General features: G+C 42.8%; 1 protein-coding gene across 2 annotated transcripts in view; it reads right to left on the reverse strand.

The window, feature by feature from the left end:
- Positions 1 to 9,920, reverse strand: part of CA8 (carbonic anhydrase 8) — a 168,352-nt gene extending 158,432 nt beyond the window's left edge. For both annotated transcript variants that reach the window (XR_013217040.1, XM_077270542.1), the window contains exon 1: positions 9,735 to 9,920. Coding sequence is in view for 1 of the 2 variants with exons in the window: in XM_077270542.1 (XP_077126657.1) it covers positions 9,735 to 9,810 (76 nt within the window). In the remaining variant the exon portion in view is untranslated. The remainder of the gene's footprint in view (positions 1 to 9,734) is intronic.
- Between the last annotated feature and the right edge of the window lie 6,392 nt (positions 9,921 to 16,312).

Raw genomic sequence — 16,312 nt, forward strand, 5'->3', positions numbered from 1 at the left:
GTATGACCTCCCTACAATGCCTTGGCATTGTCCTCATGAGGCGGTGGATGTTATCCTGGGGGATCTTTCCCCAGACCTGGATTAAGGCATCAGTCAACTCCTGGACAGTCTGTGGTGAAATGCAGCGTTGGTGGATGGAATGAGACATGATGTCCCAGATGTGCTCGATTGGACTCAGTGCTGGGGAACGGGCAGGCCAGTCCATACTATCAATGCCTTCATCATGCAGGAACTGCTGACACACTTCAGCCACATGAGGCCTAGCATTGTCATGCATCAGAAGGAACCCAGGGCCCACTGCACCTGCAGATGGTCTCACAATAGGTCTGAGATCTGATCCTGGTACCTACTGGCAGTCAGGGTACCTCAGGCAAGCACATGGAGGGCTGTGCCACTCTCCAAAGAAAGGCCTCCCCACACCATTCCTGACTCACTGCCACTTCTTTATTGGATGCTGCCCTTCCCGTGGTTGTTCCTTCCCGGAGAAAGGCCTGGCTATTCATTGCTTGCATTGAGAAACATGTGATGGTGTCTCCGCAGCTTACTTTACATGCGTTTGCATATTTCCCATAAGGGATGGGGGCAGTGTTCTGGATCACTGTGTTGAGAAACACGTGATGGTGTCTCCGCAGTGTTGGATGTTTTGGTCTCCCCGAGGTCATTCATCTGTTCCTTCATAGCCTTTCACCAGGCACTGCTCCTAATAGCCAGTTTCCTACTCCACACTGATGAGGGGCAAAAACCCCGAAACAGCTGTTTGTGGATGGATACCATGCTTGGCATAGGTGGTCTTCCTTTATTGGATATTCTCCTTTATTGGATGCTGCCCTTCCCGTGGTTGTTTCTTCCCGGAGAAAGGCCTGGCTATTCATTGCTTGCGTTGAGAAACATGTGATGGTGTCTCCGCAGCTTACTTTACATGCGTTTGCATATTTCCCATAAGGGATGGGGGCAGTGTTCTGGATCACTGCGTTGAGAAACACGTGATGGTGTCTCCGCAGTGTTGGATGTTTTGGTCTCCCCGAGGTCATTCATCTGTTCCTTCATAGCCTTTCACCAGGCACTGCTCCTAATAGCCAGTTTCCTACTCCACACTGATGAGGGGCAAAAACCCCGAAACAGCTGTTTATGGATGGATACCATGCTTGGCATAGGTGGTCTTCCTTTATTGGATATTCTCCTTTATTGGATGCTGCCCTTCCCGTGGTTGTTCCTTCCCGGAGAAAGGCCTGGCTATTCATTGCTTGCATTGAGAAACATGTGATGGTGTCTCCGCAGCTTACTTTACATGCGTTTGCATATTTCCCATAAGGGATGGGGGCAGTGTTCTGGATCACTGCGTTGAGAAACACGTGATGGTGTCTCCGCAGTGTTGGATGTTTTGGTCTCCCCGAGGTCATTCATCTGTTCCTTCACTGCCAAACTGGTCATGCTGGAGGATGCTGCAGGCAGCAGAACGCTCTCCATGGCATCTCCAGACTCTGTCACATCTGTCACATGTGCTCAGTGTGAACCTGCTCTCATCTGTGAAGACCACAGGGCTCCAGTGTCGAATTTGACAATCTTGGTGTTTTCTGGCAAATGGCAATCGCCCTGCATGGTGTTGGGCTGTAAGCACAACACCCACTTGTGGACATCAGGCCCTCATAACACCCTGATGGAGTCTGTATCTGACAGTTTGAGCAGACACATGGGTGTTAGTGGCCTGCTGGAGGTCATTTTGCAGGGCTCTGGCACTGCTTCTCCTGCTCCTCCTTGCACAAAGGAGGAGGTAGCAGTCCTGCTGCTGGGTTGCTGCCCTCCTATGCCCCCCTCCATGTCTCCTGGTGTACTGGCCTATCTCCTGGTATCTGCTCCATGCTCTGGACACTGTGGTGACAAACACAGCTACTCTTCCTACCACAGCTTGCATTGATGTGCCATCCTGGATGAGATGCACTACCTGAGCAACTTCTGTGGGTTGAAAACAACACATCATGTTACTGTACAGGACCTCTAGGGGTGAGAGCAATGACAAAATTCAAAAGTGACAAAAACAGCCAAAAAATGGTGAGAACAGAGAAATGGTCTGTGGTCACCCCCTGTAAAACCACTCCTTTATAGGGGTTGTCTTGCTAATTGCCTATCATTTTTAACGGTTGTCTGTTACACTTGCACAACAGCAGGGGGAATTGATTCACAATCAGTGGCTTCATAACTCCATGAGTTGATTTCACAGAAGTATGATTGACTTGCAGTTACATTGTGATGATTAAATGTTCCCTTTATTTTTTTTAGCAGTGTATATCCTACAATACAAAGGAAATGTGTCATCTTTAACTTTAGGCCATTTAGAGATCATTTCATCTTCAATTTGCTTAACTGTTCTCCATAACAGTAATTTTCACCAGGGGTGCCCAAACTTTTACATGCCACTGTATACTATAACAGCAATTAAAAAAGGGCTGAATGCTTTTCTCACAACAAATGGCATTGTGGGTTATAAATAATCTAGTAACAGAGAATGTGCAACTGGTGAAGAAAGGTTGGGCTTCATGCACCTAAGTCTTTTTTCAATCTATATAACCATGTAACAACAAGGTTGCTGTAAAACTTCCACTGGTAGAAAATGGGAAGTATAGATAAGTAGTGTTGAGCGATACCGTCCAATACTTGAAAGTATCGGTATCGGATAGTATCGGCCGATACCCGAAAAGTATCGGATATCGCCGATACCGATACCCGATACCAATACAAGATTATGTTCAGTACTATTGCCACATTATTACTTAAGTAAATATTCTTCCTTATTGACTTGACCTAGCTCCTATAAGTTATTAACATTGCTAGACTGAATAACTACACATTACTTTGCAAAATGATGCTTAGTTCAAAATCTTTATGTGTAATTAACGTGGGCCCAAGAGGCACTATTATCTATCCAGCGTAACTAATACAATGAGAGCGGTGCAGTGTGTTTTCCGATTTTTTTTAATGATTGTTTGCTTTATTTTGGCATGTGCGGAGAATATACATAGAAACAACATAAGCAGAAACATTAGGAAACTTTGTAATGGATGTTGAATAAACCTTTTGCCTTGTTTATTAAAATCCAAGGCAGACTCTGGGGTCATAGAGACTTACACGAGTTGCAGTCTTAAAGGACTGAGAGTTTGCTACATATTTGGTGACTGGTGATCATTTAATAGCCAGTGTAGCCTGGCTGACCGCATTTCCCATGCTCACGGAATGATCAGTAACGGATCATTCTGTACATACAGATATCATAATTCTCAGCAGCATATCTGCTGTTTACACAGGATGATGTTCTGCCAAGAACGATGATATTTTTAACCAAGCTAACAGATCATTTCAACTGAAGAATGGGCGTTTTGCTCGTTCATCAGTTGATTGTCAGCCTGTTTACATTGTATGATTATCCAAAAACAAGCAATTTTTAACCAAAAAGAGGAGATGATCTCAAAACCATGGAGATACATACTATTTTTAAAGGAAAGGTTCCATTTCAGAGTTGAGTGAATCTCCGATATTCTATTCAGGCAGATTTGCTCAATTACTTGGAGGAAAGTTCACATTTGAATAGAATACATTTCAAGCAAATTGAATTGGCTCTGAAGTCTTATACTCATCTCTTCTTGGGGTGTTCTTCCACAAGTTCTTCAATCAGCTTTTCTTTTTTTTATTCTAATTACTACTATCTTCTTTTTGGCTGTTTTTTCTATTCATTAGGCCCCATGTCTAATGTGTAGCGTGATGCGCATCCCTGACATGCATCACAACACATGCATGGGGCCTGGTGAATGGAAGATGCGGCCAGAAGAAAGATTAGACACAGAAGACAGAAAATAATAGATCTGAATGGAGGATATGCAGCAAGAAGATAGGTGATGGAAGGGCCAAGGATAGTTGAGTATAACATTTTATTTTTCATTCCTTGATGACCTTCTATAATTCAACAAAATGATTGCCCCCATTTTGCTGAATTTGCCTGAAAGAAAATAAAAAACTCCCATTCTTGTGAATCCAATTTTTTCTGTAAAATGTAAGGCAAATTGAATCCACTTCTTTTGGGATGCACATGTAGAATCAGGAGGGTAGACAGATAAAAACCCTCATTGCCATAGGTATAGTAAATATGGCAAAAACTGGAAAAAGAAAATACAAATGTGCTCTTTACATTTTTTTATCTAGATCTATATATAAAAAAGTTTCATAAAATATGTATAGACATTGTAAAATATTAATTTGGATTCAAGGCCAAATAAAGAATTATGTGAGCAACGCTACTACATTGTGAAAATCTGATGATTGTAACACTAGTACAGCTAAATTTTCACATCTTCTCTATCAACAGTACGGATTATAAATGTATAATTCATGGGCTTGGTGAGATGCTCCCTGATCCCAAGAACTATTCTAATTCAAAGTGTGAAGGAAGCATCTCTGAGCATGCACCACTGCTCTATTATTTGCCCATTACCTCTCTATAGAAGTTATAGACAGATAACGAAGAACTGGTTACACATATTCACTAACAGTTCATCCATAAAAGGGACCTGTTTGTAGCATCAGTGAAAATTTCAGCAGCTGGATCTTCAGCAAGCCATACATTTATCATCCATACTGTAGCTTGTAGTATCTATTGCACAAAAAATGCTCATGCACCATAGATGGTTATCAACCAAATGCATGTCCAACTGACATCTGTTCTTCCCATTATGCCAAACACATTATATACAGTGGGGAACTTAAGTATTTGATACACTGCCAATTATGCTAGTTTTCCCACCTATAAAGAATTGAGAGGTCTGTAATATTTATCGTAGGTACACTTTAACTGTGAGAGACAGAATCTAAAAATAAACACCAGAAAATCACATTGTATGATTTTTAAATAATTAAATTGAATTTTATTGCATGGAATAAGTATGTGATCACCTTCCAAGCAGCAAGAATTCTGGCTCTGAAACTTTATCTTTAGCGACACGGTACGCCGTCATGAAATAAATGTCACTGTGTAATGGTCTTTCGTAAGGAAGAGGGGCCTCAAACTATCCCTGAAACTGGGAACCTAACTATCCCTGTCTTGGGGGTACTCTTGAAGGTAGAGAGGCACGGGTCTCCGACCTTACTATGCTTCTGTTAAACTCTGATCTGTCCCCTCCTTGACCCCCATGAGGCATGTGACAGAAATGTAAGGTAAACAAGACACAAAGACAAAACATGGATAAAAGAAAACCACTAACATACAAAAGCACTCACCAGCAAAATGAAGGAGTATAGGGACAGAGAGGAATAAACTAAATAGGAATAGGGACCAGAAGAAATACTCTCATGTACAACAACATACAGATCACTACTACTACAACTCCACTCCAACTAGTCAGCTTTAGCACTTAGCACAGGAAGACAAATCTTTAAGAGCAAGGACTAGATGCCCAGAGCCAGTATATATACATGGAGCAAATGATAAGCAGTTGCAGCTGAGAACAACCAGACTATATGGTCTCAGCCAGCATGGAAATAGCCCTTATCCCTCTCAGCACTGAAGGAAAGGAAAGCCATTTAAAAAAGGACATGAATCACACCATTTCTAAAGAGGACTGTGATTCATTACCCAACGTGACCTTCTAACTTCAGGTCTTCCAGGGGGATGTGACACCCTCGTGATATTAAAATCCTGCCAGACACACATGGTCCCACTGCTCATGCCAGGCCAATTTAAAGATCGCCAATGACCATCTGGGTGATCCAGAGCAGACATGGGAGAAGGTCATGTGGTCAGATGAGACCAAAATAGAACTTTTTGGTATGAACTCCACTCACCATGTTTGGAGAAAGAAGAAGGGTGAGTATAACCAAAAGAACACCATCCCAACCAAGAAGCATCATGTGGGAAATATCATACTTTGAGGGTGCTTTTCTGCAAAGGGAACAGGACAACTGCACCGTATTGAACGGAGGATGGATAAGTTCATGTATTATGATATTATGGCCAACCACCCCCTTTCCTCAGTAAGAGCATTGAAGATTGGTCCCGGCTGGGTCTTCCAGCATGACAATGACAAACACACAGCCAGGGCAACTAAGGAGTGGTTCTGTAAGAAGCATTTCAAGGTCCTGGAGTGTCCTAGTCAGTCTTCAGACCTGAACCCAATTGAAAATGTTTGGAGGAAGCTGAAACTCAATATTGCCCAGCGACAGTCCCGAAGCCTAAAAGATCTGGAGAAGATCGGTATCGAGGAGTAGGCCTATATCCCTCTTGCAGTGTGTGCAAACTTGAACTACAAGAAACATTTGACCTCTGTAACTGCAAACAAAGGTTTCTGTACCAAATATTGAGTTCTGTTTTTCTATTGTATTAAATACTTATTTCATGGAATAAAATGCAAATTAAATATACAGAAATCATACAGTGTGATTTTCTGGATTGTTTTTAAGATTCTGTCTCTGTTAGGGGTCGAGTTCCCGCCTCTGCACGGGGGGAATCTCGGGCCATCTCCGCTGCGGTCTCCCATTCTTCTCCTGCCACAGTGGAGACATCGGTCTCAGCGTCTCGCTCAATCTGACTCTGTGAGGATTACTGCTGCTCTTCCAGCTTCTGCTATTGTAGTCAGTGCTGGGCAGCGGTGAGCAGACGCTTTTGGGACTAAAGGTACCTTCACATTAAGCGACGCTGCAGCGATAGCGACAACGATGCCGATCGCTGCAGCGTCGCTGTTTGATCGCTGGAGAGCTGTCACACAGACCGCTCTCCAGCGACCAACGATGCTGAGGTCCCTGGGTAACCAGGGTAAACATCGGGTTACTAAGCGCAGGGCCACGCTTAGTAACCCGATGTTTACCCTGGTTACCAGCGTAAAATGTAAAAAAAACAAACAGTACATACTTACATTCGCGTCCCCCGGCGTCCGCTTCCTGCACTGACTGAGCGCCGGCCCTAACAGCAGAGCGGTGACGTCACCGCTGTGCTGTACTTTCACTTTCACTTTACGGCGCTCAGTCAGTGTGGGAAGCGGACGCCGGGGGACGTGAAGGTGAGTATGTACTGTTTGTTTTTTTTACATTTTATGCTGGTAACCAGGGTAAACATCGGGTTACTAAGCGCGGCCCTGCGCTTAGTAACCCGATGTTTACCCTGGTTACCAGTGTAAAACATCGCTGGTATCGTTGCTTTTGGTGTCAAACACGACGATACACGCCGGTCTGACGACCAAATAAAGTTCTGAACTTTGTTCAACGACCAGCGATATCACAGCGGGATCCTGATCGCTGCTGCGTGTCAAACTAAACGATATCGCTATCCAGGACGCTGCAACGTCACGGATCGCTAGCGATATCGTTTAGTGTGAAGGTACCTTAAGTCTTGCTTTTCTCCTTCTGAGCATGCCCAGGCTAAGATCTCTCATTGGAGATCGAGGGTCACATGCTTGGATACTGCAGCAAAGCCCATTGGTCCTCCAGGAAGGTCCTGAAGGTGCTCAGGCTTTGCAGCAGCTTCTCATTGGTCCTTCTTGGAAGGTCCTGTTCGCGCTGCAGCTATAAAAGGCTCGCATGGCCGCACGGCCATGCGCTAGTGTCTTTCTAAATTATGTGCTTTGCGCCAGTGTGGTCATGTGTGATTGTGTTCAGGGACCCGGCTGAAATAAGCCCCTAGATTGCTGGCACCTCCGGCGAGGAGTTTGTGTGTCTGAGTACATTCAGGGACCTGGCTGAAATAGCCCCTAGAATACTGGCACCTCCGGCGAGGAGTTTGGTGTGCATGCATGACCACTGACTGCTCTCTCTTGGGTAGTTAGCCTGTGCTCCTGTGAAGTTAACAGGGCGCAGAGCTTTGCTTTCACGGCTGCTCTGTGAGTTAACCGAGCTAGCCAATACCGCCATATAGTGCTGCCATTTGTCTAGCAGCAGGTTCTCCTGCACGGTGGACCCCGGGCTGCGAACGCATCAATAACAATAAAAACTATTTTCCTCGGTGCGTTCCGCTAGCCCTAACAGTCTCTCACAGTTGAAGCGTACCTATGATAAAAATTACAAACTCCTCCATTCCTTGTTGGTGGGAAAACTTGCAAAATCGGCAGTGTATCAAATACTTATTTTCCCCACTGTAGTTGACCAGTCTCACCAAAATTGGACAGTACGGATTAATTTTATCTAAATTGTATTGAGTTCTTTAGAAGAAAGTGCCTGAAGGTTAGTTGGAAGTTATTTACAGAATTACAGAACTATGAGCAGTCTGTTGTAACTGGAAGGAAGAATTCTGCTGAAGGTTCAACAAGGAAATTCCCTGAAGTCTTTTGCAAAATTCAAATAATCAAATTACAGTATATGGTGGATTAAATTCTTGACCACATTATTTAAAGTGATGATTTCTACTTTAGAAACATTTTTCCCAAAGCAGCTTTCCTATATGAGACTTGTATAGAAATGACAGGAAAAAGGTGTTGAAGGGGGACCTTACTGATACATGAATGAAGCTTATTCTGGATTACTGGAATTAGCAGTGTCATAATACCTTGTGGTTTCATCAACAATTGTTAGACTTTCATCTCATAAGGGAGGCATGCAACCGTGAACATTCACATTTCCTTTTTAATTAGTCATTGACAATCTTCTCATTGATGCCACATGATATTGTTTGTTTCCTTAAGATTTGCCTGTTTTTACTTCTAAACAATAAAGCGTTATTAAAAGGGAAAGTGGCACAACAGGTTTTTAACTCCTTCGATCCTATAGTTGTTAACCAGGCAAAGCAAATATTTTGAATCCATTAAAAACTCAAGCGTAACAGTCACACCATAGACCGGGATCACACATCCTGGTTGCGGTGCTCTGCATTTGATATTCACATTTTTTTTGCATGCAACAAAGATCTGATCCTACAGTAAAACTGTATATCCCTTTCACCCTGCCGGATTCTATCTCAATTTGGCAAAGCACTTTTAGAGGCAAATATTTCCTACAGTAATCCCGTGATATCTGCCGTCATAATTCAGGGGTCAAGATAAAGGGAATGCCTGGGATTAGTGATTTTGTAGATACATTTGCTTATACAGGCGGTAAACATTCATTAGAGATATTTGTATGTCACTGTGTTCATACAGTGGCATTCTTCTAATCTGGCACCAATGAAACTTCATTTTTTCATTATTACATCAGATCGAGCAGTAAAACCTTATAAAGATCTTCTTTGTTGGATCCTATCTTGGAAAATTCATCCAATCTGTAATAATAATCCAAACACAACATAGATGGAAAGATTAGGGGGGGCAATCACGCACACTTTTATTGGAATGGACTTGCAGAAATTTTTGCACTTGAAGCAAAAAAATCCTATTCGAGTGTATCTACTGTATAGTATTTTAAAAAATAAAAATTTTCTCATAAATCACCATATCACGTCAACATACCCCAAATCAGTGGTGCTGCGGTCTGTCAGTTTAAAATCTAAACGTACTTATTAATTTCACCAGTTATTATCAGCGTAATGTGTAATATAATAAAGAAATAATTTTTAATTTCAGGTAATGCAAGGATACAATTGTTTTGATATTTCCTATGAGCAAAACTAAAAGTAGCAAGACATCTCTGTGTATAGGATGTTTTTAAATGAATGTTCCAATACAAATATTGGATAGCCCTCCCTTATTAGCGAGAAATCTTAGTCGTGAGGAGTGTCTGCACAGGAAAAGTTTACAATGCATGCATACTAATAAAATGAAGGAACAACTGACCTTCCACATAGCCCCATTCTTGCTTCTCACTGTCTTCCTGCAGTTCAGAGTCATCTATATAGTGTCTGTCAGCCATGTCCAGTGCTTCCTCAGCAGAACAAGACTTCAGTGTTGAGTGGGACACAAACAGATCATACTCAGGTCCTCTCTTCTCGCAGCCACTGAGCACTGTCACTTCTGCCTGTGCAGCAGAGGGGAGGAGGAGAGTCTCCAATCACTGCAATTATGAAATACAGTCAGGGCTGGGACTTCACCAGGCAGTTTTAGGTAATTGCCTGAAGGTGTCTTAGATGTAGGTTGTGCCAGCACAGGAGTTTACTGGGGAAACACAGGAGAAGGTGCAGGACTGAAGGCAGGGGTCATTTTAATTTGTGTTTCTCAAAGAAGCAGATTTATCACTTCAGCTACAATAGTAGGAAGAGATGTGTGAAGGAGCTTGAAAACTGGTCATGCTGAAGGTAGGGCACAGGAGGCTAGGTACAAGGACGGCCGTTAATGACGGCACATGCTGAAATTATTGTTTTCATGTTAGGCAAGATGCATTTCTTCTAGTTCAAAACCTCTGCACGCTTCCATAAAATATAATTTTGATCTCAAGTTCCAGTCCCATCAACTGAAGGAATAGGGTAGATGGAGTGATTGGCTTGCTACATACTTTTGAATATATGTGTGATGCGCATTAATTACAGGTTGTTGTATGCATCTACTGTATGTATTTTCAGCTTTGGTGATGTTTGAAATCAATGCATCACTTGTTATCAAATAAACATTTAAAAATATACAAAAAGGAATTTTTCAGATGAAAGTTCAGAGCAAAAATGTAGCCTTAGGCTACTTTCACACTTCCGTCTTCTGGGCTCCGTTGCAAACCGTCGTTATGGGCAAAAAACGGATCCTGCAATTGTGCTCGCAGGATGCATTTTTTGCCCATAGACTTGTATTAGCGACGGATCGCGATGATGGGCACACGTTTTGGTGGACGCGATGCACAAAAAAAGTTCAATGTAACGTTTTTTTGTGCGACGTGTCCGCCATTTCCGACCGCGCATGTGCGGCCGGAACTCCACCCCCTCCTCCCCACTCATCACAATGGGCAGCGGATGCATTTTAAAACTGCATCCGCTACCCACATTGTTCTACATTAACACACTGTCCGTCAATACGTCGGGCCAACGGTTTGCGACGGCCCCGTACCGACGGAAGTGTGAAAGTAGCCTAATCTGCTAATTGACTTTATTTGTGTAATCATTGGAATTTTCTCATAGGTTCTCTCTGCTCAGGCAGCTGCTTCTTGGCTGTTCTGACAGTTCTATTCAAGAAACACATGCTAGATTATCAGATTTTCTGGATTATCAAATTTGCAAATATAGTTGTACAATAAATAGCAATGTGCATATAAAACAATAAAACACATTAAAATAAAACAATAATTTTTAACCATACAAAATGATACCTAAAAGAAATTGCAGACAAAGCTAAAAACATACTTCTTGCATATTTCTTTCCTTTATTACTTGTTCTGCAGCCACTAACTACCCAGGATTAAAAAATACAATCAAGATGAGGGAACAGGTAAATGTTAATCACCTGTCCTGGCTTCATCCCTCTCTGACCGTGCACACTGTGTTACATTGTTAACCTGGCACACACCTCTGATGATGCTCCTCTAGACCTTTCAGGCAGACTCAGGTGATGGCACGCTGACTGTGTATTCAGGTAGTGCAGTGTCCTAAATAGCTACTACATTTCTGGACTCAGCAGTTTCTCATTCTGTGGATTTTGTGTGATACAAGCGTATATCAAGAGAAAATAGTTTCTGCCATATTGCAGACTCAATTCTTTTGTTATATCATCCCTGTCTACCCACTTGACTCTGCAGTTCCGAGGTGCATGTCCACATTTGCAGCTCTACTGTTCCAAAGTGTCTGTCCACACACTCGGACCTGTTGCTACAATGTGCCGGTCCACACACTAATGTCTACTGTTGCAAGGTGTTTCTTTGCATACTCTGCTCTGCTAATCCATTGTGGTTGTCCACACATTTGGCTCTGCTGTTCCAAGGCAGCTGTTGCAAAATTCCTAACCCTATGATTCTAGATGCTGTTCCAAGTTACTTGTGAGTTGCTTCACCCTCAGCTCGACTGTTCCACGTACCATCCAACATAACAAGCTCCACTGTTCCACATGCCATCCATTATATACACCTCCATGGTTCCACATGCCATCTAGCATATTTAGCATTACTGCTCTACTTGATGTCCAGCTTATCAAGCTACACTCTTCCATCCATTCAAGGTGCTAGCCTGAATATCAAGCTCTGTTGTTCCATATGCAATCTGACTTATGCAACTTCATTGATCCTAACTGCACCAAAGCCTCTGGTCTACACTGCTCATCCGCCACATCTTTGGCATATTGAGGTCCCACCACAAGGTGAGCCATAACATTCAAAATCCCAGTTCACATTAGTCTATGAAAAAGGTTAATCACACTCCATATTAATTTCCATAATACCATGACTTTCCATCCTAAGTGTTTCAGTTTCAATGTTGAGGACTGTACAGTATTTCTACAGTACAGTACTGTACAAGAGCTTTGTGCAGGTATGGAGAAAATGTTGCAAAATGAAAATGCTTGCAAAAATTTAAGTCTTAGTTTATTATTATCAATTAACAAAATGAAAAGGAAATGAACAAAAGTGAAATCTAAATCAAATCCATATTTGGTGCAGAAGGGAAGGAATAAAAGAGAAAGGAAAAGTGAATGAACGAATGAGAAATGTAAGTCAAATCAATATTTGTTTCCAGAACAGCATCAAAGCATCAATTTTTCTAGGCACAGTTGTACACAGGTTGCTGGAAGGTTGGTCCAAACATCTGTGGAGAACAAACTAATTCTGTGGATGATAAGTTGTGCAAAACCTTTGGACACTTCATGTAATCCCAGACAGACATAATGATGTTGAGATCAGGGCTCTGTGGGAAACTATATCATCACTTCCCTGTCTCTTTGTTCTTCTTTACATTGAGAATAGTTCTTAAAGGAAATCTGTCACCTCAATTTTGCCCTATACGCGGGGGCCACCGCCATCAGGGGCTTATCTACAGCATTCTGTAATGCTGTAGATCAGCCCCTGATGTAACCTGAAAGATAAGAAAAATAAGTTATTCTTATACTCACCCAGGGGCGGTCCCGGTTCCTGCCGCGGCTCCTGCGCAAGCGTAATTCTCTGCCCTGTTGAGGGCAGAGCACAGTACTGCAGTGCTCAGGCAACGGGAAAGGTCAGAGAGGCCCGGCAGACAAAGTACGCCTGTGCAGGAGCCGCGGCAGGAAGCAAACAGGAGTATATCATTGTATGAAGATGGGAGGCATCAGACCCGGACCGTGACGCCCATCGGACCTGAACAGAACCGGGACAGCCCCTGGGTGAGTATAATATAACCTGTTTTTCTTATCTTTCAGGTTACATCGGGGGCTTATCTACAGCATTACAGAATGCTGTAGATAAACTTCTGATGGCGGTGGCTGCAGCTTATTAGGCAAAATTGAGGTGACAGATTTCCTTTAATGACATTGTCTGTATGTCTGGGGTTGTCGTCCTGCTGTCAAATAAATTTGGAGTGAACCAAATGTCTTACTAATGGTAATGCACGATGGATTAGTATCTGTTTGCAATTCGCAGCACTGAGAACACATGTCATAGATTTACCGCAACAGAGAGGAGCCAGAAGATCGCAGCATCTGATTTCTCCTTCTCCTGCACTGATTAGAACACTTCACCTTTATATTATATGGTGTAAATTTATTTTAGCAGTGCAGGGGATAAGGAGCTCAGTTGAGAGCTCCTGGAAGTTGTCTTGCTTTAAAGATTTCAGCTGTGCACTATTAGGCACGCCCATCTCCTATATAAGCTAGGCTAGCATTCATTGTCAGAGCTAGATTATGCTGCATGGCTGGAGGTTGTTGGCGGTTAGTATTGGAGAAGGTGTTTGGTGGATTTATCATTCACTTTTGCTAGGTTTGAGTGTGTGATCATTCCCCTTCTCTTACTTTGTTTTTACCCCACCCTCCACTCCCCGGTGCTTACCTCTGTTGTTTATGTTTGTATATTTATATGCTTGGTATTTTCCTTTATCCATATTCGTAATAAAGGAAAATACTGGATCCCAATTGTTGCTGCCAATTCTTGAGAGATGGCACTGCTGTACAACTTCTGATTTCCAAGGGATGTGTTTTTAATTTACTGCACTGCTTCATTGCCTGACCACTGTGTCTATGACCCTCAAAATTGTACATTTCTTGATTCTCTCAATGCTGAGAAATATAATCAGACACTTATCCATCATGAAGTACCAAACTTGGAGCCAAACATACAGCCAATGACATTTATAACTATCTTCAGCATTAAGTAGAGCAAGGAGTCCTAGAATGTTGATATGGATCCCACACAGCCCTGATCTCGACATCATGGGGTTGCATGAAGAGACAGGAAGATTTGCACAATCCTACATGCACAGAAGCTGTGTGTTTAGTTCTATAGGAAGTTATGCTTCTTTTAGCCAATGTGTTGCGTTACAGTCTGAAATCAGATGCTGCATAATGCAACCAGTAGATACAGCACATTTGCCCTATTAGTTACAATAGGACCCATGCACAGTTTCTGCCAGATATTGGACAGTCAGCAAATTTCCTGTGTGCGGCAGCATATCAGGGGTGCAGTGTGTGCATGTGCGTCACACACAGCCTGCTAAGGGTATCATAAACCAGTGTATATGCAGTGTTGCATACAGCTGAATGTGCATCATTACAAGAGAGGAGCCAAAGCACGGGACATTATTACAGGACACAGGCCAGGATGGAGGACATTATTACAGGAAGAGGGACATTTTTACAGGATAGGGACCGCAGAAAGGGGAATTAAAACAGGATTGGGGCCTGGGAACAGGGTATTATTAAAGGGTAGTCGACATTATTGCATGATAAGGGCCAGGCGGAGGACATTAATACAGGATAGTGGGACAGGGTGGGTGACATTATTAGATGATTGGGGGCCAGGATGGTGGACATTATTATAGGATCAGGACCATAGACAGGGGCATAATTACAGGATGAGCGACATTATTACAGAATAGGTGCAATGAAGTGGAACAATATTACAAGATGGTGCTAGTATGGGGAATGACATTACAGGATAGGGTTGATGATGGGATATAATTACAGGATAGTGGCAAGGATGTGGAACAATATTACATGGGACTATTTGGGGGACAATATTACGCCAAAATGGAAGTCATTAATAAAACAGTTGCCGCGACAATCTGAGGCCAAATAATGGCTTTCAGGTCAGCCAGTGGCCTGTAAGACCCTACAGTAAATAGAATTTAAGAGACAAAGTGTCAGTATAAAATTAATTGATCTAACATCCTCCTGTATAGAAGAAGTATGGCAGGACATAAGATCAGCAGTCAAGCAAGTAAAATTTAAAATAGTAAAAGCTAAAAACAAAAAATAAAGTAAGAAAAAATAATGGAAAATGGAATCTTATAAGTTGTGTAGAGGAAGATACAGGAAAGATACATATTTTTGTACTGTGTTAGCCAGTAGATAGAAAAATATTTAGAATTGAGAGTCCTCAGTGGTTTATACCTTTAAATGGCTAACTGAAAAGAGAAGTGGCTTTAGTTCCATGAGGATGCAGTACATTCTGGTATCCTCTATTTTGATGCAGAAAAGATATATATCTTTGTACCGTGTTAGCCAGTAGATAGAATCGTTTCAGTTAGGGTACTGTCACACAGTGGCACTTTGATCGCTACGACGGTACGATCCGTGACGTTCCAGCGATATCCATACGATATCGCTGTGTCTGACACGCTACTGCGATCAGGGACCCCGCTGAGAATCGTACGTCGTAGCAGATCGTTTGGAACTTTATTTCGTCGCTGGATCTCCTGCTGTCATCGCTGGATCGTTGTGTGTGACAGCGATCCAGCGATGCGTTCGCTTGTAACCAGGGTAAACATCGGGTTACTAAGCACAGGGCCGCGCTTAGTAACCCGATGTTTACCCTGGTTACCAGCGTAAAAGTAAAAAAAAAAACGTACATACTCACATTCCGGTGTCCTTCAGGTCCCTTGCCGTCTGTTTCCCGCTCTGACTGACTGCCGGCCGGAAAGTAAGAGCAGATCACAGCGGTGACGTTACCGCTGTGATCTGCTTTCACTTTACGGCGGCACTCAGTCAGAGCGGGAAGCAGATGGCAAGGGACCTGACGGACACCAGAATGTGAGTATGTACGGTTTGTTTTTTTTTACTTTTACGCTGGTAACCAGGGTAAACATCGGGTTACTAAGCGCGGCCCTGCGCTTAGTAACCTGATGTTTACCCTGGTTACCCGGGACCTCGGCATCGTTGGTCGCTGGAGAGCTGTCTGTGTGACAGCTCTCCAGCGACCACACAACGACTTTCCAACGATCACGGCCAGGTCGTATCGCTGGTTGTGATCGTTGGAAACTTGCAGAGTGTGACAGTACCCTTAGTCATTAAAAGGTATCAATCACTGAGGACTCTCAATTGTA

This window comes from Ranitomeya variabilis, chromosome 6 (genome assembly GCF_051348905.1).
Source record: "Ranitomeya variabilis isolate aRanVar5 chromosome 6, aRanVar5.hap1, whole genome shotgun sequence".
In the NCBI taxonomy this organism is placed as follows: domain Eukaryota; kingdom Metazoa; phylum Chordata; class Amphibia; order Anura; family Dendrobatidae; genus Ranitomeya; species Ranitomeya variabilis.